The sequence below is a fragment of the Scyliorhinus canicula genome, chromosome 13 (assembly GCF_902713615.1).
Source record: "Scyliorhinus canicula chromosome 13, sScyCan1.1, whole genome shotgun sequence".
Lineage (NCBI taxonomy): Eukaryota > Metazoa > Chordata > Chondrichthyes > Carcharhiniformes > Scyliorhinidae > Scyliorhinus > Scyliorhinus canicula.
The window spans coordinates 21,068,414-21,090,886 of NC_052158.1; the positions used below are offsets into that span (position 1 = coordinate 21,068,414).

At 50.5% G+C, this 22,473-nt stretch overlaps 1 protein-coding gene across 1 annotated transcript in view; it reads left to right on the plus strand.

The window, feature by feature from the left end:
* Positions 1-22,473, plus strand: part of LOC119976517 — a 43,291-nt gene that overhangs the window by 7,084 nt on the left and 13,734 nt on the right. Inside the window, exon 2 of the mRNA XM_038817061.1 lies at positions 662-937. Coding sequence (XP_038672989.1) covers positions 662-937 — 276 coding nt within the window. The remainder of the gene's footprint in view (positions 1-661; positions 938-22,473) is intronic.

Here is a 22,473-nt window from a genome sequence, read left to right on the forward strand (position 1 = left end):
TCCAGTCTATTTGAAAAACAACGCACATTTGCACAGTATCAACAGAGCATATTCAGTTGCAATAATATTGGCATTGTTCATGGTGTGTTAAGAAATTGAAATTGCAGAACAATCAGAATTTAAGTTCTATAACTTAAAACTGCAACATAATGCGATCAAGTGCGCTGTCACATGCATAATCTGTCACCCACAGTCAGGAACATCCAGATACATATTCTAATCATACACTCATATAATCCACACAGTGCACAAGGAGGCCATTCGGACCATTGAGTCTGCACCGACCCTCCGAAAGAGCACTTTAGATAGTCCCGTTCCCCCGCCTTAACCCCGTAACGCCATCTAACCTGTACATCTTTGGACTGTGAGAGGAAGCGGAAACCTGAAGGAAACCCATGCATACACAGGGAGAATGTGCAAACTCCACATAGTCACCCAAAGTCAGAATTGAACCCCGGACCCTGGCGCTGTGAGGCAGCAGTGCTAAATACTGTGCAACATAAATTTACTAAATCAGAATAATCTCTGAAATATGCTCCAGAGAAGAATAGCTTTGTGTGGAAGTTGGTCCTCACAACTGAACACAACATTTCTAAAATGGAGAAGTTGAATTAAAGGGTCGTTGTTTTTTTAAAATATCTTTTCAACTGTGTCTTGTCAGCTCATTGGAGGTATTTTACTGACTTCATTCATAATCGTCATGCTAATTCTCTACGGTCTTCGTCATCGATTTAATTGTGACCGGAGGAAAAATTGCAAAAGTTATGCTTTGGAGGTTGAAAAACAAGATAAAAAACTGATTATGGAAGAATTAGAAAAAAAAGCAACTGACACGGCGAGAACAAAATTTGAAGAAAATGGCAGAAAAAAATGTGAAGAGGTTTTCTTAGCTTTTGAGACTCAACAAAATAATTCTGGAGCTGGAACGCCTGATATGGTAAGTGATATGTAAGGTCAGATCACCATTTAGTGATACAGTCATGACAAACTGTGAATGTGCAATTAAAATCAATTGTAAAATATGTGGAATATTTTGGAATTTTCCAGACAAGCACAAGTGGGATTGTGTGTCCAGAATTTTCCTATTGCTATTCGTTGAATCTTTTCCAAGCATTAAGAATACTGGTCGCAAAATCATTCATTTCACATGTGCTCATGGAATGAGCAAGGAAAGCTAAAGCAGGAAAATTCTGACTGTATGATTGCAGCCCTCTGAATTAGAATCATAGAATCTCTACAGTACAGAAACAGGTCATTTGGCCCATTGAGGCTGCACCAACCCTTTGAAAGTCCACCGTATCTACACCCTATCCCCCACTCTGTAACCTCACACTAAGGCAATTTAGTGTGTCCAATCCACCTAACCTGCACATTTTTGGACTGTGGGAGGAATCCAGAGCACCCGGTGGAAACCCACACAGATACGGGGAGAACGTGCAAACTCCACACCATCACCCAAGGTGGAAAACAAACCCTGGTCCCTGGTGCTGTGAGGCATCAGTGCTAACCACTGTGCCGCCTTGCCGTCCTCTTGGATTGGATAGATCCAGTCAATCACGTCAATGACTGATGCAATTTTACATTCATAAGCAATTAGCTGCTGCTTTCTCAAATCCTGTGGTGCATTTACAGTTAATGGGATCCAGTGCTCAGCTTCTTTGAATGGTTCGAATGAAAGTCTGAAGTAGCAATAGGAATGTACATACCAAGTTTACAGAATGAACAGAATTGTTACTGCTCAGAAGGAGGCCACTGGGCCCATTGTGTTTACATCTCCTCTGCAAATAATCATCATGACTTAGTACCATTCCTGGCCTTTTCTCTGCCCCCTGCACACTCAAATTTCTGTTCGGGTACACTGAGGGAAAATTCGGAATGTCCAAACTACCTAACAGCACGTCTTTAGGGACTTGTGAGAGGAAACCCATGCAGAGACAGGGAGAACGTGCAGACTCCACACAGACAGTGACCCAAGCCGCGAATTGAACCTGGGACCCTGGAGCTATGAAGCAACAGTGTTACCCACTGTGCTACTGTGCCTAAAGGTTAATAGTTACCATTCTATTAGTACCCACTACTGATGGTATCAATAGCTCAAACAATGCTGTCCCAGGATAAATGATCAGATTATTTTGTGGTGGAAAATATAACCGTTGGAAAAATATAACCGGGGATGTTGAAAATGGTCTGACCTCTGTAACAGGAATTTAAATTAGGATCTTGGTGTTTGACAATATAAATGCATCTTGAGCAGAACTATCCTATCAAAATGTCAATTTAACAACAACGTAAACATGGAATATGAATCCGTCCTGAAGTTCCAAATAATAAGTTACATTAACATTCCATTTATTATTCTGAAAAGTAACCAAGATAATTTTAAGTCCTGCAAAAGCATTAATGAGTAATGAAAACCTGAAGTGGACAACTAAAATAATATTTATGGTTCTTGCCATTTTTATTATTGTGCTACAATCCTGGTTGATGTTGTGGACAGGAAGGTCCCAGCATAGAACTCTGGCTTAGAAGACTATAACATTTTACTTATTGTTAAGTAAAACATGGAGAAACAGAGTCACAATTTACTTTAAATAACAAATAAAACACTTGGAGATGCTTTAAAATCTTCTTTCAAGCAATAACCTCCCTCAGTTGTTTTCATCAAAAATCCACCTACAGGTGGACAAACTATCCTTTCAAACAAGCCTTTCACTTCAGTATTTTTCCATCAAATTTGTAACATTTTATACATGAAAAAGAAAACACAGGCCATCCCAAACATAACTAGTTCAAAAAGAAACACCCACTACACCCCCTCACCCCAGCACACCGCCTCCCCCCCCCCCAAACACTACTCCCCCATCCCAAGCAGCTGATTGTGCCCAACTCTTTGAAAGACAGAATTAATGGGTGCCATCTTTTATCGAACCCCTCGATCGCGCCTCTCAAGGTGAACTTAACCTTCTCAACGTGTAGGAATTCCATGAAGTCCCACAGCCATACTGAGGCACAGGGCAGAGAAGCTGACATTCACCTCAACAGGACCCACCTGCGAGCAATTAGCAAGGCAAAGGCGAAACATCCGCCACGGTCTGCAGCTCCGGCAGGTCCGATACCCCAAATCCATAAAATTGGCGACCTGGTGCTGAACAGCGAGCCCCAAAGCCTCCCCTGCTCAGGGCAAGACTAGAATATGTGAACATGGTAGGCCGGGACCCTCCCACACCACTCACTCGTGTCTTGCACTCCCTCAAACAACCGACTCATCATCGACCTCGTTAAATGTGCCCTATGCACCACATTTAATTGAATCAACCATAATCCCGCACACACATGCATAATACTTCACACCACCCCCTCCTCCAATGCCATCCCCAACTCCTCCCACTTAGCCTTAACCCCCTCCAATGGTATCATGCCTTTCTCCAGAATCCACCCGCAAGTCCCCAAGGTAACCCCCCCATACCACCACCCATTTTATGCCTACCACTGTCAGCACTCTAACAGCAAGGAGGACAGCATCACTGGAAACACCAGACAGAAATTCCTTACAAAATCCCGCACCTGCAGATATCAGAAAGTTTTGGTCCATGGGATCCCATACTTCTCTGTCAACTCCTCCAAACTCGTGAGTTGCCCCTCCAGAAACAAATCCCTCATTCCTACAACTCCATTGTCCTCCAAGCCCCGGAACCTATCATCTAATGTAGCCAGTTTGAGCAGGTGATTTGCACATATCAGCGTCACCTTCGACACCGCCCCTAACTGCTGCCGAAATTGCCTCGAAATCCTCAGAATCGCTACTACCACCAAGTTGCCCGAGTACTTCCCAAGGGGAGAACGGGAGTGGCGCCATCACCAGTGCCCACACCAGTGACCCCTTAAATGAACCCACCTCCACCTTAACCCAAATTTCTTCTTGGTCCCCGTACAATCTCACCACCTTCTCAGTGTTCACTTCCCAGTTGCAATCAAATTCGGCAGAGCCAAACCACCCGACTGTTGACTCCCACCCGAAGCACCATTTTCCGAATTATGGCTACCTTGCCTCCCCAAATAAACAGTGTGATCAACCGCTCAATACCATGAAAAAATGCCTTTGGCAAAAACACCGGCAGGCATTAGAATAAAAATAGAAACTGTGATAAAATATTCATCTTTATTGATTGAACCCGGCCGGCCAATAACGGAGGGAGGCAATCCCACCTCTGTGAATCTGTCTTGACCCTACCCACCAGGCTCGTGAAGTTCAATTTACGAAGCCATCTGCTAGCCCAGATACCTAAAATGGGAGGGCGCCACTCGAAACAGCAACTCCCCCAAATCCATACTCTTCACTGGCGGAGGAACCGAAAAGCACTCGCTCTTCTCCAAGTTCAGTTTGTATCCAGAGAAAGCCACTCATCAAGTCAACAAGCCCATTATATTCTGCGGGTTTTCTGTGTTTTGGTGGGGGTTGTTGGTGGGGCTTTTTACTTTTCATTACTTTGAATTGTACTATTGTGGGGGTTTTCTTTGTGTGGTATTCTTTTTTTTTGTTGTCTCTTATTTTAACTGGGTGATTGCTTGGGGTCGGTTTGATGAGGGAAGTGGTTTCGATGGGTGGGGAGGGGAGTGAGGGAACAATAGGTGGGAGACTTCTTGGCGCCGGAGGCGAGGGTCACCAGGCTAGCTGGGTGAGCTAGTCTATGGAAACAAAGTGGGGGGTGAGCATATGATTAGTCTATGGCAGGGGTTAGGTTACAAAGTATTGTTGCTAGGGGAGGAGGGAGGAGTTACTCTGCTGATGAGGGATGGACTGAGGTCTCGGGACAGAGAGATGGGGTGGAGGCTGCCAGGAGGCGGGCTGATGGAGGTGCGGCACATGGGCTGGTGGCGGTCCCAGGAAAGGGGATGGTTGATCGGCGGAGGGGGGGGGGACACAGTGCCCCCCAACTAGGCTGATCACCTGGCATGTTAGAGGGGTGAATGCACCGATCAAGAGGGCACGTGTGTTCACACATCTGAGGGCTCTGAAGGCGGACGTGGTAATGTTGCAGGAGACACACCTGAGAGTGGCAGATCAAGTCAGGCTAACGAAGGGTTGGGTCAGTCAGGTCTTTCATTCGGGGCTGGACACCAAGACTAGAGCGGTTGAGATTTTGATCAACAAGTGGGTGCAATTTGAGGTGGGCAATATAGTTTTGGACGGGGGGGGAACTGAGTGTGGGGGGAGCTGGCATGTCATAGTTAGCGGTAAGCTGGAGGGGAGGAAGGTAGTTATGGTCAATGTGTACGTGCTAAATTGGAATGACGTGGAATTTATAAAGAGGTTGGGTTAGAGGCAGCAGGGTAGCATGGTGGTTAGCATAAATGCTTCACAGCTCCAGGGTCCCAGGTTCGATTCCCGGCTGGGTCACTGTCTGTGTGAAATCTGCACGTCCTCCCCCTGTGTGCGTGGGTTTCCTCCGGGTGCTCCGGTTTCCTCCCACAGTCCAAAGATGTGCGGGTTAGGTGGATTGGCCATGCTAAATTGCCCGTAGTGTCCTAATAAAAGTAAGGTTAAGGGGGGGTTGTTTGGTTACGGGTATAGGGTGGATACGTGGGTTTGAGTAGGGTGATCATGGCTCGGCACAACATTGAGGGCCGAAGGGCCTGTTCTGTGCTGTACTGTTCTATGTTCTATAGGTTGCTGGGGAAGATGCCTGACCTGGACTCGCACAAGTTGGTTATGGGTGGGGATTTTAACTCAGTCATTGATCCCGGCCTGGACCGGTTGTGCTCATGAACGGGTAGCATGCCAGCAATGGCGAAGGAACTGATAGGGTTCATGGAGCAGATGGAGGGGGTCGGCCCATGGAGATTTAGGCAGCCGACGGGGAAGGAGTTTTCTTTTTATTCGCATGTTCGCAAGGTTTATTCCCGGATAGACTTTTTCATTTTGAGCAGGGATTTACAGGCAGGGGTGGTGGACACGGAGCATTCAGCCATCACTATTTTGGATCATGTCCCACATTGAGTTGACCTGCAGGTTAGCAAGGAGAGCTTTCAGCCCCCGCAATGGAGGTTAGAGGTGGGGTTGGTGTCAGATGAGACCGTGTGTGAGAGGCTGAGGAAATGTATGCAGAATTACCGGCAGGTCAATGACACGGGGGAAGTCTCAGCAACGGTGGTCTGGGAAGCACTGAAGGTAGGGGTGAGAGGGGAGATTAGTTTGATCCGGGCTCATAGGAACAGGATGGACAGGCAGAAACGGAGCGACTGGTAAAGGAGATCTTGCAGATAGACAGGAGTTACGTGGTGACCCCGGGGATGGAGCTCTTAAGGGAACGTCAGAGACTGCAGGTGGAGTTTGGGGTGTTGTCCACAGGCAAGGCAGTGAAGCAGCTTAAAAAAGTGAGGGGTGCGTTTTACGAACACGGGGAGAAGGCCAGCAGAATGCTTGCACAGCAGCTTAGGACGAGGGAGGTGGCCAGGGAAATAGGGAAGGTGGTTGATGGGGATGGGAACGTGGGAGGGGAGTCGGCCGGGCTAAACAGGGTGTTAGGCTCTATAGCTCGGAACCCCCCATGGGGTCGGAGGGGAAGAGACGCTTTTTGGACGGACTGACCTTCCCAAGAGTGGGTAGGGAGCTGGTAGATGGGGTAGGGGCACCGATTTGGGCCGAAGACATATTTAATGGCTTGAAGGCAAGGCAGTCGGTTAAAGCCCCGGGGCCGGACGGGTATCCGGTGGAGTTTTATAAAAAGTTCTCGTGGGTATTAGGGCCGATGTTGGTCATAGTTTTCAGTGAGGCAAGGGACAGAGGGGTGCTGCCCCCGACGATGTCACAGGCCACTATTTTGCTGATATTGAAGCGGGACAAGAACCCGGAACTATGGGGGTCATATAGGCCGATCTCACTGCTTAATGTGGATGCCAAGCTGCTGGCCAAACATTTGGCCTCCAGGACTGAAGGTTTTGTCCCAGATGTTATTATGGAGGACCAAACCGACTTCCGGTGGCGGCCATGACCAGTGTTCATGGCAGCTCCCGCCGAGATAGGGATTTCAGGCTGCTAAATGGGGCGGCGGTGGCACTTGGAGGCGGATATCAGTGTGGGAACAGACGCTGGAGAGGTACCCCTCCCCCCCCCCCCCCCCCCCCCCCCCCGGTGCTGTATGGAGGGAACCAGGTCTGGGGCCGTCAGACGTGCAATTGCGGGAAAGAAGGCTGAGAAGATCCGTGAAAACAAAATGGCGGCCGGAGTGGATCGAGAGGTGTGGGCCCAGTGGGCCAGACAGCAGCAGGAATTCTGAGAAACTATTTCACAGAATTAAAAACGGGAGATGCTGGCCCCCATGAAGGCCTCTATGGAGAAGATTGTGGAGGTCCAGAAGGCACAGGAGAAGGCGATCAAGGAGGTGGAGAGGAAGGTGGCGGAGAATGAGTACTAGATCCTGGGTCTTGCGGTGAAGATGGAGGCGCACGAGGCCCTACATAAGAGATGGCAGGAGAGGCTGGACAACCTCGAGTACAGGCCTCGGAGCCATAATCTGCGGATCCTGGGCCTTCCCGAAGGTGCGGAGGGGGCGGATGCGAGCATGTATGTGACCGCAATGTTGGGGACGCTGATGGGCGCGGGGGCCTTTCCGCGGCCCTTGGAACTGGATGGGGCGCATAGGTACCTCGCCAGAAAGCTGAGGGTGAATGAGCCACCGAGGGCGATGGTGATAAGGTTCCACCGTTTTTCAGACTGGGAGCATGTCCTGCGGTGGGCAAAGAAAGAGCGGAGCAGTAAATAGGAGGACTGTGAGATCTGCATTTACCAAGACTTGGGAGCTGAGCTGGTGAGGAGGCATGCGGGTTTCAACCGGGCTAAGGCGGTCCACCACAGCAAAGGGATGAAGTTTGGGTTCCTGCATCCGGCGAGACTCTGGGTAACATAACAGGACAGGCACCATTACTTTGATACGCCGGACGAGGGGTGGACATTCATCAGGCACGAGAAGCTGGACTTGAACTAAGGGGCAGTGGTATGTGGGTGAAACATACTGATGGAAAGGGGTAACTGGGGGTTGACCTGGGGTAAGATGGCGGGTAGAGCATAAGTTTGATTGCCTGTCTGCTCCAGTTTGTTTGCTGCTTTTTTGTTTTTCTTGTGTTTTGCTTCGGGGGCGGGAAACACCCGGGTTTTGTTGTCCAGCGCACGGGAAGGTCCTGGATGGCACTTGCCCCTCTCCCCTGCAGGGGAGGGGAGGGTTGGGTGACCCGAAGGAGGTGACAAGGGGCTGGTTTAGCTCACTGGGCTAAATCGCTGGCTTTTAAAGCAGACCAAGCAGGCCAGCAGCACGGTTCGATTCCCGTACCAGCCTCCCGGAACAGGCGCCGGAATGTGGCGACTAGGGGCTTTTCACAGTAACTTCATTGAAGCCTACTCGTGACAATAAGCGATTTTCATTTCAAGATTAAGGTCGGGGGATAGAGGTGGGAGTGGCTGGGGTCAGCATGGGTGAGCTGACTTACGGAAGCGCAATGGGGGAGAAATCAGAGCTAAGCGTATGCCTGGCAGTGGGGGGGTGGAAGGGGTGCTGTTTTGCTGACTGAAGGGGAGCCAGTTGAGGGGAATGGATGGAGAGTCGGGCTGGGGGGCCGCCGGGGGGAGGGCTGGAGTGAGCAGAAGGCGCGGGCATGTGGCTGGCCAAAAAAGGGAGATGGCTAGTCGGCAGGTGGTGGGAGGGGGCTGGGGGGGGGGGGGGGGTCAACACCCCCCACCCCCCCCCAACGAGGCTGATTACGTGGAACGTGAGGGGCCTGAATGGGCCGGTCAAAACGTCTTCTTGCATCTAAAGGGGTTGAAGGCGGACAAGGCTATGTTGCAGAAGCCGCACTTAAAGCTTGCTGACCAGACGAGGTTGAGGAGCGGATGGGTGGGCCAGGTGCTTCACCCGGGGTTAGACTCAAAGACCAAAGGGGTGCCAATTGTGGTCAGTAAACGAGTGGCGTTTGAGGTGGCGAGCATTGTGGAGGACAAGGGGGGAGGCAGGTACATAATGGTGAGTGAGAAGCTGAAGGGGGCCCTGAGTGGTGTTAGTGAATGTGTATGCCCTGAACTGGAACCATGCGGACTTCATGAGGCGAGTGTTGGGTAGGATCCCGGACTTGGAGTCAAGTAACTTGATTATGGGGGGGGGATTTTAATACTGTTTTGGATTTGGTTTTGGACATTCCAAGTCCAGGTCGGGAATGAGGCTGGTGGCCAGGGCCCTGTGGGAGTGCATGGACCAGATGGTGGGATGTGGACCCGTGGAGCTTTGCGTGGCCAAGGGCGAAGGAGGTCTCCTTTTTCTCCCACGTCCATAAAGTCTATTTGCGGATCGACTGCTTTGTTTTGAGCAGGGCGCTAATCCCGAGGGTGGAGGGGGTCGAATACTCGGCCATTGCGGTCTCGGTCCATGCACCGCACTGGGTGGATCTGTGGCTGGGGTGGAGCGGGGCATCGCCCTCTCTGAAGACTGGATGTGGGGCTGCTGGTTGATTAAGAAGTGTGTGGGCAGATAAGGAGGAGCATCGAGAACTATCTGGGAGAGAATGACACACCTCGCTGCAAACTCCCAAACACACCCTAAACAGTGAGCCCTCCAGCCCCCGCTCTCTGTCCAGGCTGAAAACAATCTTGGATAAAACATTACCGTGCGGGATAATTTAACAAACCGCCGCCACACAAAAGCTCTGAGAGCCCAGAGTCCTTTAGTTCAAGTCCAGCTTCTTCTTTTAATAAAAGTCCACACCTAGTCAGAGCAAATGGGGTTAACAGACCGCCGCCATTGGACAGCACTGAAAGAACTAAGTGCCCGGTAGTTCAAGTCCAGCTTCTTATCTTTAATGAAAGTCCAAACCTGTTCTGGTGTCTCAAAGTAGTAGTGGAGTTCCTCAAACTTTACCAAAGCTTTGCAGGATACAGCATTCCAAACCTCACCTTTTTGTAAAGGGCTGCCTTTATCTTGATGAATCCTGTAAGCCTCTTGGCCAGCTCCGTTCCCAAGTCCTGGTAAATGCGCACCTCGCAGTTCTCCCATCTGCTGCTCCTCTCCACCTTGACCCATCGCAGAACACATTCCCTGTCAGCAAGCCGGTGGAAGCGGACCACCAAGCCCTCGGTCGGTCGCCCATCCTGGGCTTCCTTGCGGGGGCTCTACATGCCCCATCCAACTCCAGGGGTCGAGGGAAGGCCTCCAGTCCCATCAGCGCCTCGAACATACCCGTCACGCATGCACCCACATCCGATCCCTCGCAGCCCTCGAGAAGGCCAACGATCCTCAAATTCTGCCTCCTGGCTCTGTTCCCCAGCTCTTCAAGCTGCTCCTGCATCCTCCTCTGGTGGGCGTTCAGCTTCTCCACCACATGCTTCAGCTCCGCTACTGTGTCCGCCTGGCTGGAGAGCTTCACTTCGATCTCCCTGAGCGCCGTCTCTTCGACCACCTGTGTCTCGACCATTCGGTTCATTACCGCTTTCATCGGGTCCAGCATGTCCTCAATTCGGCGAAGCAATTCCTGAAGAACTTGGCCGCTCCCTGGTCCCTGCCGTCCACCATCCTTCGCTGCCCAGTCTGGGGTCCCTGCTGCTCCCGCTTCGATCCTTGCCGTTCTACTCGATCACTTCTGGTCCAGCTGTCCATAGCCCGGGGTGAAAGCCTCTTCCCTATCGTCTCCTCCCCCGATTCAGGTTGCCAGGTCCCGAAAAAGTCAGTTGAAAAAGGTCTGTTTGGCCATCGCGGACGGGAGCGATCTGACCTGCGACCTGCTTCCTTGAGGGCGCTACTGGGAGTCCCTGTCGAATTTTATAAGAAGTTCTCGAGCTGCTGAGCCCACTCCTGCTAAGAACCTTCAATGAGGCAAAGGAGAGAGGGACCCTCCCCCCGACGATGTCGCAGGCATTGATTTTGCTGATTTTGAGGAATGAGAAGGATCCACTTGAGTGTGGGCCTACAGGCCGATATCGCTCCTGAATGTAGACCCACCAGAATAGAAGACTGTGTCTTGGGAGTGATTGTGGAGGACCAGACGGGTTTCGTCAAGGGCAGGCAGCTGAACATAAATGTGAGGAGGCTCCTGAACATTATCATAATGCCCTCGGGGAGGGGGGGAGGAGGGGGCGAGGGGGTGGGGGGGGGGGGGGGGGCGGGGGATGTAGAAATAGTGGCTGCAATGGATGCGGAGAAGACCTTTGTCAGGGTGGAGTGTGAGTACCTGTGGGAAGCGTTAAGCAGGGTTGAATTTGGTGAGGGAGTTCTAGGGTGGGTCAAGCTGCTGTATCAGGCCCCTGTAGCGAGTCCATGAACCGGCTACGGTCGGAGTTTTTCAGGCTGCACCAGGAGATGAGGCAGGGGTGTCCCCTGTCCTCATTGCTGTTTTCCCTGGCAATTGAGCCGTTGGCCATAGCGCTCAGGACTTCAAGGGACTGGAGGGGTCTGGTGCGCGGGGATGCGGGGGGGCGGCACACCGGGTCTCCCTCTACGCAGATGACCTGTTGTTGTACATTTCGGACCCACTAGAGGGGATGGGGAGGTCATGCGGATCCCAAGAGACTTTGGGAGCTTCTCGGGGTACAAGTGGAACGTGGGGAAGAGTGAGCTGTTCATGGTCTACGCTAGGGGCCAGGAGGAGAGACTGGGGGAGCTCTTGGTCAAGATAGTGGAGGGGAGCTTTCGGTACTTGGGGATACAAGTGGCTAGGAACTGGGATGCCCTGCACAGGCTCAACTTAATCTTGCTTGTGGAGCAGATGGAGGGAGATTTTAAAAAGTGGGAAATGCTCCCGCTTTCCTTGACGGGACGGGTGCAGACTGTGAAGATGACAGTTCTCCCCAGATTCCTCTTTGTTTTTCAGTGCCTTCCCATTTTCAATCCCAAGTCATTTTTTAAGCGGGTGAATAGGATTGTTACGGGATTTGTGTGGGCGAATAAAACCCCGTGAGTTAAAAGGGCATTCTTGGAGCGTAGTCGGGGAAGGGGGGGACTGACTCTGCCAAACTTCTGCAGCTATTATTGGGCGGCCAATGTGGCCAGGATTACGAAGTGGATGATGGAGGAGGAGGCGGCATGGGAGCGGCGTAATGCAGAGGCACCAGCCTAGGGGCAATAGTCAAGCGCCACTGCCATTCTCGCCAGCACAATGCACCACAAATCCGGTGGTGACAGCGGCACTGAGGATTTGGGGGCAGTGGAGGAGGCATAGGCAGGAGGAGGGGGCCTCAGTGTGGACCCCGATACGGAATAACCACAGATTTGTTCCGGGTAATATAGATGGGGGAGTTCCAAGGCTGGCATAGGGCAGGCATTAGGAGAATGGGGGACCTGTTTATAGACGGGACTTTCCCCAGCGTGCAGGCGCTGGAGGAGAAGTTTGGCCAGCCCCCCGGGAATGCGTTCAGGTACCTCCAGGTTCAGGACTTTCTTAAAAAGCAGGTGGGGACATTTCCGCTGCTGCCCCCATGTAGGATACAGGACAGGGTAGCGTTTGGCATCTGGGTAGGAGAGGGGAAGGTGTCTGACATATATCAGGAGCTGCAGGGGGCGGAGGAAGTCTCAGTGGAGGGGTTGAAGGGCAAGTGGGAGGAAGAGCTGGGTGAGAAGCTGGACGAGGGCCTGTGGGCTGATGCCCTGGGCAGGGTAAATTCCTTCCCATCATGTGCCAGGCCCACCTTAATTCAGTTTAAGGTGGTGCATCGGACTCACATGACGACGGCGAGAATGAGTAAGTTCTTTGGTGTGGAGGACAGGTGCGCGAGGTGTGCAGGGAGTCCGGCGAACTATGCCCATATGTTTTGGGCATTGCCGGCGCTGAAAGAATTCTGGCAGGGCTTTGCGAGGGCTATGTCTAGGATTTTGGACACTCGGGTGAAGGCAAGTCCAACAATAGCTATATTTGGGGTGTCAGAGGATCCGGGAGTGCAGGAAGCAAAAGAGGCTGAAGCCCGGAGACAGATCTTGTGAATGTGGAGGGACTTGAAACCCCCGAATTGGAAACCTGGGTTAGCGATATGGCTGGGTTCCTCAGCCTGGAGCGAATAAAGTTTGCCTCGAGAGGGTTCTTGATGGGGTTCTCCCGGTGGTGGCAACCTACATAGAACATAGAACATAGAACATTACAGCGTAGTACAGGCCCTTCGGCCCACGATGTTGCACCGACCTGCGAAATCCGTCTAAAGCCCATCTGCACTATTCCCTTATTGTCCATATGCCTATCCAATGACCATTTGAATGCGTTTATTGTTGGCGAGTCGACTACTGTTGCAGGCAGGGCATTCCCACGCCCTTACTACTCTCTGAGTAAAGAATCTACCTCTGACATCTGTCCTATATCTATCCCCTCAATTTAAAGCTATGTCCCCTCGCGCTGGACATCACCATCCGAGGAAAAAGGCTCTCATTGTCCACTCTATCTAATCCTCTGATCATTTTGTATGCCTCAATTAAGTCACCTCTTAACCTTATTCTCTCTAATGAAAACAGCCTCAAGTCCTTCAGCCTTTCCTCGCAAGATCTTCCCTCCATACCAGGCAACATCCTTCCTATAATGCAGCGACCATAACTGCACGGATTACTCTGCACCAGAGTTTTGTACAGCTGCAACATGACCTCATGCTCCGAAACTCAATTCCTCTACCAATAAAAGCTAACACACCGTACACCTTCCTAACAACCCTCTCAACCTGGGTGGCAACTTTCAGAGATCTATGTACATGGACACCGCAATCTCTCTGCTCATCCACACTACCAAGAATCTTACCATTAGCCCTGTACTCTGTCTTCCTGTTATTCCTTCCAAAATGAATCACCTCACACTTTTCTGCATTAAACTCCATTTGCCACCTCTCAGCCCAGCTCTGCAGCTTATCTATGTCCCTCTGTAACTTGTAACATCCTTTTGCACTGTCCACAATTCCACGAACTTTAGTGTTATCTACAAATTTACTCACCCATCCTTCTATGCCCTCCTCCATGTCATTTACAAATATGATAAACAGCAGCGGACCCAAAACAGATCCTTGTGGTACACCACCAGTAACTGGTCACCAGTCCGAACATTTCCCATCAACCACCACCCTTTAGAACATAGAACATAGAGAAATAGAGCACAGAACAGGCCCTTCAGCCCACATTTGTCCGAGGTTAATCATAGATCACAGAATTTTGCACATTAAGGGCAATTTATCATGGCCAATCCACCCAACCTGCACATCTTTGGACTGTGGGAGGAAACCGGAGAACCCGGAGGAAACCCACGCACACTCGGGGAGGATGTGCAGACTCCACACAGACAGTGACCCAAGCCGAAATGGAACCTGGGACCCTGGAGCTGTGGAGCAATTGTGCTATCCACAATGCTACCGTGCTGCCCTTAAGAACAAATTATTCTACACTCTATTATTCTACCATAATCCATGTACCTATCCAATAGCCGCTTGAAGGTCCCTAACGTTTCCGACTCAACTACTTCCATAGGCAGTGCATTCCATGCCCCCACTACCCTCTGGGTAAAGAACCTACCTCTGACATCCCCCCTATATCTTCCACCATTTATCTTAAATTTATGTCCCCTTGTAATGGTTTGTTCCATCCGGGGACAAAGTCTCTGACTGTCTACTCTATCTATTCCACTGATCATCTTATAAACCTCTATCAAGTCGCCCCTCATCCGACTCTGTTCTAATGAGAAAAGGCCTAGCACCCTCAACCTTTCCTCGTAAGACCGACTCTCCATTCCAGGCAACATCCTGGTAAATCTCCTTTGCACCTTTTCCAAAGCTTCCACATCCTTCCTAAAATAAGGTGACCAGAACTGCACACAGTACTCCAAATGTGGCCTTACCAAGGTTTTGTACAGCTGCATCATCACCTCACGGCTCTTAAATTCAATCCCTCTGCTAATGAATGCTAGCCCACCATAGGCCTTCTTCACAGCTCTATCCACTTGAGTGGCAACTTTCAAAGGTGTATGAACATAGACCCCAAGATCTGGGGCCTCACGGTAGCATGGTGGTTAGCATCAATGCTTCACAGCTCCAGGGTCCCAGGTTCGATTCCCGGCTGGGTCACTGTCTGTGTGGAGTCTGCACGTCCTCCCCGTGTGTGCGTGGGTTTCCTCCGGGTGCTCCGGTTTCCTCCCACAGTCCAAAGATGTGCGGGTTAGGTGGATTGGCCATGCTAAATTGCCTGTAGTGTAAAGGTTAATGGGGGGATTGTTGGGTTAGGGGTATGTGGGTTTAAGTGGGGTGATCATTGCTCGGCACAACATCGAGGGCCGAAGGGTCTGTTCTGTGCTGTACTGTTCTATGTTCTATCTCTCTGCTCCTCTATATTGCCAAGAACCCTACCGTTAACCCTGTATTCCGCATTCATATTTGTCCTTCCAAAATGGACAACCTCACACTTGTCAGGGTTAAACTCCATCTGCCACTTCTCGGCCCAGCTCTGCATCCTATCTATGTCTCTTTGCAGCCAACAACAGCCCTCCTCACTATCCACAACTCCACCAATCTTCGTATCATCTGCAAATTTACTGGCCCACCGTTCAACTCCCTCATCCAAGTCATTAATGGAAATCACAAACAGCAAATGACCCAGAACTGATCCCTGTGGTGCGCCACTGGTAACTTGGCTCCAGGCTGAATATTTGCCATCCACCACCACTCTCTGTCTTCTATCGGTTAGCCAGTTCATTATCCAACCGGCCAAATTTCCCACTATCCCATGCCTCCTTACTTTCTGCATAAGCCTACCATGGGGAACCTTATCAAATGCCTTACTAAAATCCATGTACATTACATCCACTGCTTCACCTTCATCCACATGCTTGGTCACTTCCTCAAAGAAGTCAATAAGACTTGAAAGGCAAACGTACCCCTCACAAATCCATGCTGAGTATCCCTAATCAAGCAGTGTCTTTTCAGATGCTCAGAAATCCTATCCTTCTGTACCATTTCCATTAATTTCCTACCACTGAAGTAAGACTAACTGGCCTGTAATTCCCAGGGTTATCCCTATTCCCTTTTTTGAACAGGGGCACGACATTCGCCACTCTCGAATCCCGTGGTACCACCCCTGTTGACAGTGGGGACAAAAAGATCATTGCCAACGGCTCTGCAATTTCATTTATTGTTTCCCATAAAATCCTTGGATATATCCCGTCAGTCCCGGGAGGCTTGTCGATCCTCAAGTTTTTCAAAACGCTCAACGCATCTTCCTTCCTAACAAGTATCTCCTCGAGCTTACCAGTCTGTTTCACACTGTCCTCTCCAACAATATGGCCCCTCTCGTTTGTAAATACTGAAGAAAAGTACTCGTTCAAGACCTCTCCCATCTTTTCAGACTCAATACACAATCTCCCGCCACTGTCCTTGACCGGACCCACCCTCGCTCTAGTCATTCTCATATTTCTCACATATGTGTAAAAGGCCTTTCGGGTTTTCCTTGATCCTACTCGCCAAAGATTTTTCATGCCCTCTTAGATCTCCTAATCCCTTTCTTCAGTTCCCTCCTGGCTATCTTGTATCCCTCCAGCACCCTGTCTGAACCTTGTTTCCTCAGTCTTCCTCCAGCACCCTGTCTGAACCTTGTTTCCTCAGCCTTACACAAGTCTCCTTCTTCCTCTTAACAAGACATTCAACCTCTCTTGTCAACCATGGTTCTCTCACTCGACCGTCTCTTCCCTGCCTGACAGGGACATGCGTATCACATTTCACTTGTGTCCTTCCCTGACAGCCTATGTTCCCAACTTATTCACTTCAATTATTGTCTGACAGCATTGTATTTACCCTTCCCCCAATTGTAAACCTTGCCCTGTTGCACGCACCTATCCCTCTCCATTACTAAAGTGAAAGTCACAGAATTGTGGTCACTACCTCCAAAATGCTCCCCCACTAATAAATCTATCACCTGCCCTGGTTCATTACCAAGTACAAAATCCAATATGGCCTCCTCTCTGGTCAGACAATCTACATACTGTGTTAGAAAAGCTTCCTGGACACACTGCACAAACACCACCCCATCCAAACTATTTGATCTAAAGTGTTTCCACGCAATATTTGGGAAGTTGAAGTCACCCATGACTACTACCCTGTGACTTTTGCATCTTTCCAAAATCTGTTTCCCAATCTGTTCCTCCACATCTCTGCTGTTGTTGGGGGGCCTATAGAAAACTCCCAACAGGTGACTGCTCCTTTCCTATTTCTGACTTCAACCCATACTACCTCAGTAGGCAGATCCTCCTCGAACTGCCTTTCTGCAGCCGTTATACTATCTCTAATTAACAATGCCACCGCCCCCACCTCTTTTACCATCCCCCCTAATCTTGTTGAAACATCTATAACCAGGGACCTCCAACAACCATTTCTGTCCCTCTTCTATCCAAGTTTCCGTGATGGCCACCACATCGTAGTCCCAAGTACCGATCCATGCCTTAAGTTCACCCACCTTATTCCTGATGCTTCTTGCTTTGAAGTATACACACTTCAATCCATCTCCTTGCCTGCAAGTACTCTCCTTTGTCAGTGTTACCTTCCCCACTGCGTCACTACACGCTTTGGCATCCTGAATATCGGCTTCCTTAGTTGCTGGACTACAAATCCGGTTCCCATTCCCCTGCCAAATTAGTTTAAACCCTCCCGAAGACTACTAGAAAACCTCCCTCCCAGGATATTGGTGCCCCTCTGGTTCAGATGCAACCCGTCCTGCTTGTAAGGTCCCACCTTCCCCAGAATGCGCTCCAATTATCCAAATACCTGAAGCCCTCCCTCCTACACCATTCCTGCAGTCATGTGTTCAACTGCACTCTCTCTCTATTCCTAGCCTCGCTATTATGTGGCACCGGCAACAAACCAGAGATGGCAACTCTGTCTGTCCTGGCCTTTAACTTCCAGCCTAACTCCCTAAACTTGTTTATTACCTCCACACCCCTTTTCCTACCCATGTCGTTGGTACCAATGTGCACCACGACTTCTGGCTGCTCACCCTCCCCCTTCAGGATCCTGAAGACACGATCCAAGACATCCCTGGCCCTGGCACCCGGGAGGCAACATACCTTCCGGGAGTCTCGCTCGTGACCACAGAATCTCCTATCTATTCCCTTAACCATTGAATCTCCTATTACTATTGCTTTTCTATTCCCCCCCCCGTTCCCTTCTGAGCCCCAGAGCCAGACTCAGTGCCAGAGACCTGGCCACTAGGGCCTTCACCCGGTAGGCCTTCCCCCCAACAGCATCCAAAAAGGTATACTTGTTTTGAAGGGGAACGGCCACGAGAGATCCTTGCACTGTCTGCCTGTTAGTTTTCTCTCCCCTGACTGTAACCTAGCTACTCTTGTCCAGTACCTTTGGTGTGACTACCTCCCTGTAACTCTTCTCGATAACTCCCTCTGCCTTCCGTATGATCTGTAGTACATCCAGCTCCAGTTCCCTAACACGATCTCTGAGGAGCTGGAGTTGGGTGCACTTCCTGCAGGTATAGTCACCATCCACATCCTACAGGACGAGCATGCAACTGCCCTAGTCTCCATCCCCTCTTACTTTACAGAATATAGCTGCCCTGTAGACCACCTGGACCTCCGCCCTCCAACTCTGCTTCCAGTCAGCTGCACTCTGTAAACTCCTGGCTCCCTTCTCGCTCTTTGCGGAAATGAAATGAAAGGAGTACCTTGCTCCCTCCTCACCTAATTCCCTCAGTCACCAAACTCTCACTGTAGCACTCAAATGCACCAAGTTCAGCACTCCCTCAGTCACCAAACTCTCACTGTAGCACTCAAATGCACCAAGTTCAGCACTCCCTCAGTCACCAAACTCTCACTGTAGCACTCAAATGCACCAAGTTCAGCACTCCCTCAGTCACCAAACTCTCACTGTAGCACTCAAATGCACCAAGTTCAGCACTCCCTCAGTCACCAAACTCTCACTGTAGCCCTCAAATGCACCAAGTTCAGCACTCCAGTGCAAACAAAGTCTGCACTGTAGCTGGATCCCTTTCATACTGTGAATCTAGCCTCTGAAAACTGGCTAATCCAATTAACTCATTAACAAGCTCCAGCTGCAAGTACCTACAAGTAGAACCTTGTTTAAGGCTGATTCAAAATTCACCTTCTTCTAAACCAAACAGCAACTTTTAAGTTAATTAACAAAATAAAATAAATACTAGACTTTGTCTTCTATCAACTAGCCAATTTCTGATCCAAACTGCTAAATCACCCTGAACTCCATGCCTCTGTATTTTCTGCAATAGCCGACCGTGGGGAACCTTATCAAATGCTTTACTGAAATCCATATACACCACATCAACTGCTGTACCCTCCTCCACCTGTTTGGACACCTTCTCGAAGAACCTTTCCTTGCCTTTCTAGGGGAGCAGTATGTGTCAGCAGCAGCAGCATCCCGGGGTAGGGTGGGGGAGAGGGGGGGGCGGGGGGGGGGGGGGGCGGGGGGGGTGGGTGGGGGGAGGCGGGGGGGGGGGGCCGGGGGGGGGGCAGGGGGGGGCGGGGGGGGGGCGGGGGGGGGCGGGGGGGGGGAGGGGGGCTCAGGTGGAGGGGAATTGCTGATATAATGTGAATTTTGTTTTGTATAAAGACAGCACCCACCTTGTTTTGTTCAATAATTCTCGTTTATTTTTGTTTTGTTATGTAAAAATGTTGGTTGGAAACAGCTTGAACAAAAACATTTATAAAATAAAAATGGAGGACCAAACCGGGTTTGTCAAGGGCAGACAGTTGGTGGCCAATATAAGAAGGCTGCTCAATGTGATCATGATGCCCTGGAGAGCAGGGAGTTGGAGGTAGTTGTGGCAATGGATACGGAAAATGCGTTTGATCGGGTGGAGTGAGACTATCTATTGGAGGTGCTGGAACGATTTGGGTTCGGTAAGGGCTTTATCGCCTGGGTCAGGCTGTTGTACCAGGCCCCGGAGGCTGGTGTGAGGATGAATAGGACGACCTCTGACTATTTTAGACTGTACCGGGGACAAGACAGGGATCCCCCCCCCCTCCCCAATGCTGTCTGTGTTAGCAATTGAGCCACTAGCAATTGCTCTGAGAGCTTCAAGAGGCTGGTACGGGGGGGGGGGGGGGGGGGGGGGGTGGGGGGGGGGGGGGGGGGGTGGGGTGTGTGGAATATAGAGTCTCGCTGTACGTGGCCGACATGCTCTTATACGTTTCGGATCCAGGAGCAGGGGTGGGCATAATCATGGCGTTTTTGGGGAAATTTGGTTGGACCTTTTGGGATACAAATTGAACATGGCAAAGAGTGAGATGTTTGTAGTTCAGGTGAGGGGTCAGGAGGGTCGGTTGAGGGAGCTGCCGTTTAGGTTAGTAGGGGACAGGTTCAGGTATTTAGGGATACAAGTGACGCGCGACTGGGGCCGGTTACACAAGTTGAACTTATCCCAGTTGGTGAACAGATGAGAGGCGAGTTTCGGAGATGGGATGCGCTCCCGCTGTCGCTAGCTGGGAGGGTGCAGATGGTTAAAATGACGGTTCTACCGAGATTTTTGTTCGTATTTCAGTGTCTCCCAATTTTCATTCTGCGGTCCTTTTTTTAGAGGGTCAATAAAATCATCCTGGGCTTTGTCTGGGTGTGTAAGTCCCCGAGCGTGAGGAAGGTGATGCTCGACAGGAAACAAGGGGAAGGGGGGCTGGGGCTGCCGAATTTTAGCAATTATTACTGGGCGGCTAACATAGCCATGATAAGAAAGTGGGTGGGTGGCAGGGTCGGTTTGGGAGCGGATGGAGGCAGCATTGTGTAGGGGCACCAGTCTGGGGGCGTTGGTAACGGCAACTCTGCTGTTCCCGTCGGCGCGTCCAGTCCTGTACTGGTGGCGGCCCTGTGAATCTGGGGTCAGAGGAGGAGGTATGCGGGAGCAGTGGGAGCATCGGTCTGGTCCCCAATATGTGACAATCACTGGTTTTCCCCAGGGAGCTTGGATGGGTGGTTCCGAATATGGCAAAAGGCGGGAATTGAGAGGATGGGGAACTTGTTTTTAGAAGGGAGCTTCCCTAGCTTGAGGGTGCTGGAGGAGAACTTTGGGTTGGCAAGGGGGAACGACTTTAGATATCTACAGGTGCATACTTTCTGCGTAGGCAGGTATCATCCTTCCCACTCCTGCCACTAAGGGGGATCTAGGATAGGGTAGTCCATAGGATAGGTGGGGGAGAGGAGCGTCTCTGACAACTCCAAAGAACTCATGGGGGCGGAGGAGACGCAGACCGAGCAGCTGAAGCGTAAGTGGGAGGAGGAGCTTGGTGGTGAGATAGACGATGGCTTATGGGCGGACACGTTGAGCAGAGTTAAAGCGACCGCAACATGCGCCAAACTCAGCCTGATCCAATTCAAGGTTGTTCACCGGGCCCACATGACAGTGGCTCGGATGAGTAGATTCTTTGGGGTAGAGGACAGGTGCACAAAATGTGTGGGAGGACCAGCAAACCATGTTGACATGTTCTCGGCGTGTCTAAAACTCAGGGGATACTGGCAGGGGTTCGCAGACGTCATGTCCAGAGTATTGAAAACAAGGGTGGCGATGAGTCCAAAGGTGGCGATTTTTAGGGTTTCGGAGGACCCGGGAGTGCAGGAGGAGAAAAAAGCTGAAGTTCTGGCCTTTGCTTCCCTAGTAGCCCGGAGACGGATATTGTTAGCATGGAGGGACTCAAAAGCCCTTGAAGTCGGAGACCTGGTTATCGGACATGGCGAGATTTCTCAGCCTAGAGAAGATTAAGTTCACCTTGATATGGCATCTGTTAGGGTTCGCCCAGAGTTGGCAACCATTCATCGACTTCTTCGTGGAGAACTAATCATCAGCAGTGGGGTGGTTTGGGTAGTGTAGAATAGGGGGTCAATTAGGCGGATCTTGGCGGGATGGGAGTTGGCGATTGCACTATGTTTATTGTTCTTTGTACATTGTTTTATACTGTTGTTGTTTATAATGCCAAAAATACTTCATTAAAATTGTTTCTTAAAAAGCAACCCCCCTTTCCGACGGGGAGAACATCACATTCAACAAACGCTGCACATTCGAGGACAATCACTTGTCTTTACAAATCCTGTCCTCACCAACCACCTGCGGAAGACACTCCTCCAACCTGAGTGCCAACACCACACAAGAATCTTAGTATCCACATTTAGTAGATATTTGAGCCGGTACGACCCGCACTCTACCAGGTCCTTATCATTCTTCAATAGAAATGGAAGCCTCGTCATCTCTGGGAGCTTCCCCTTGCCACCGCATTCTCAAACATCACCAACGTGGTACCAGCCGGTCCGCAAACTTTGTGTAAGCGTTAACCAGGAACTCATCCGGTCGTAGTGCCTTGCTGTCTGCATTTTCTCTATGGCCGTCCGAATCTCTTCAATCCCCAATGGCTCCTGCAACCCCTCCCTCTGCTTCTCCTCCACCATAGGGCACTCCAATCCCTCCAAAAACTCCACCATATCCGACTCATCCCTACGGCGGCTCCGACCTGTACAGCTTTGGTAAA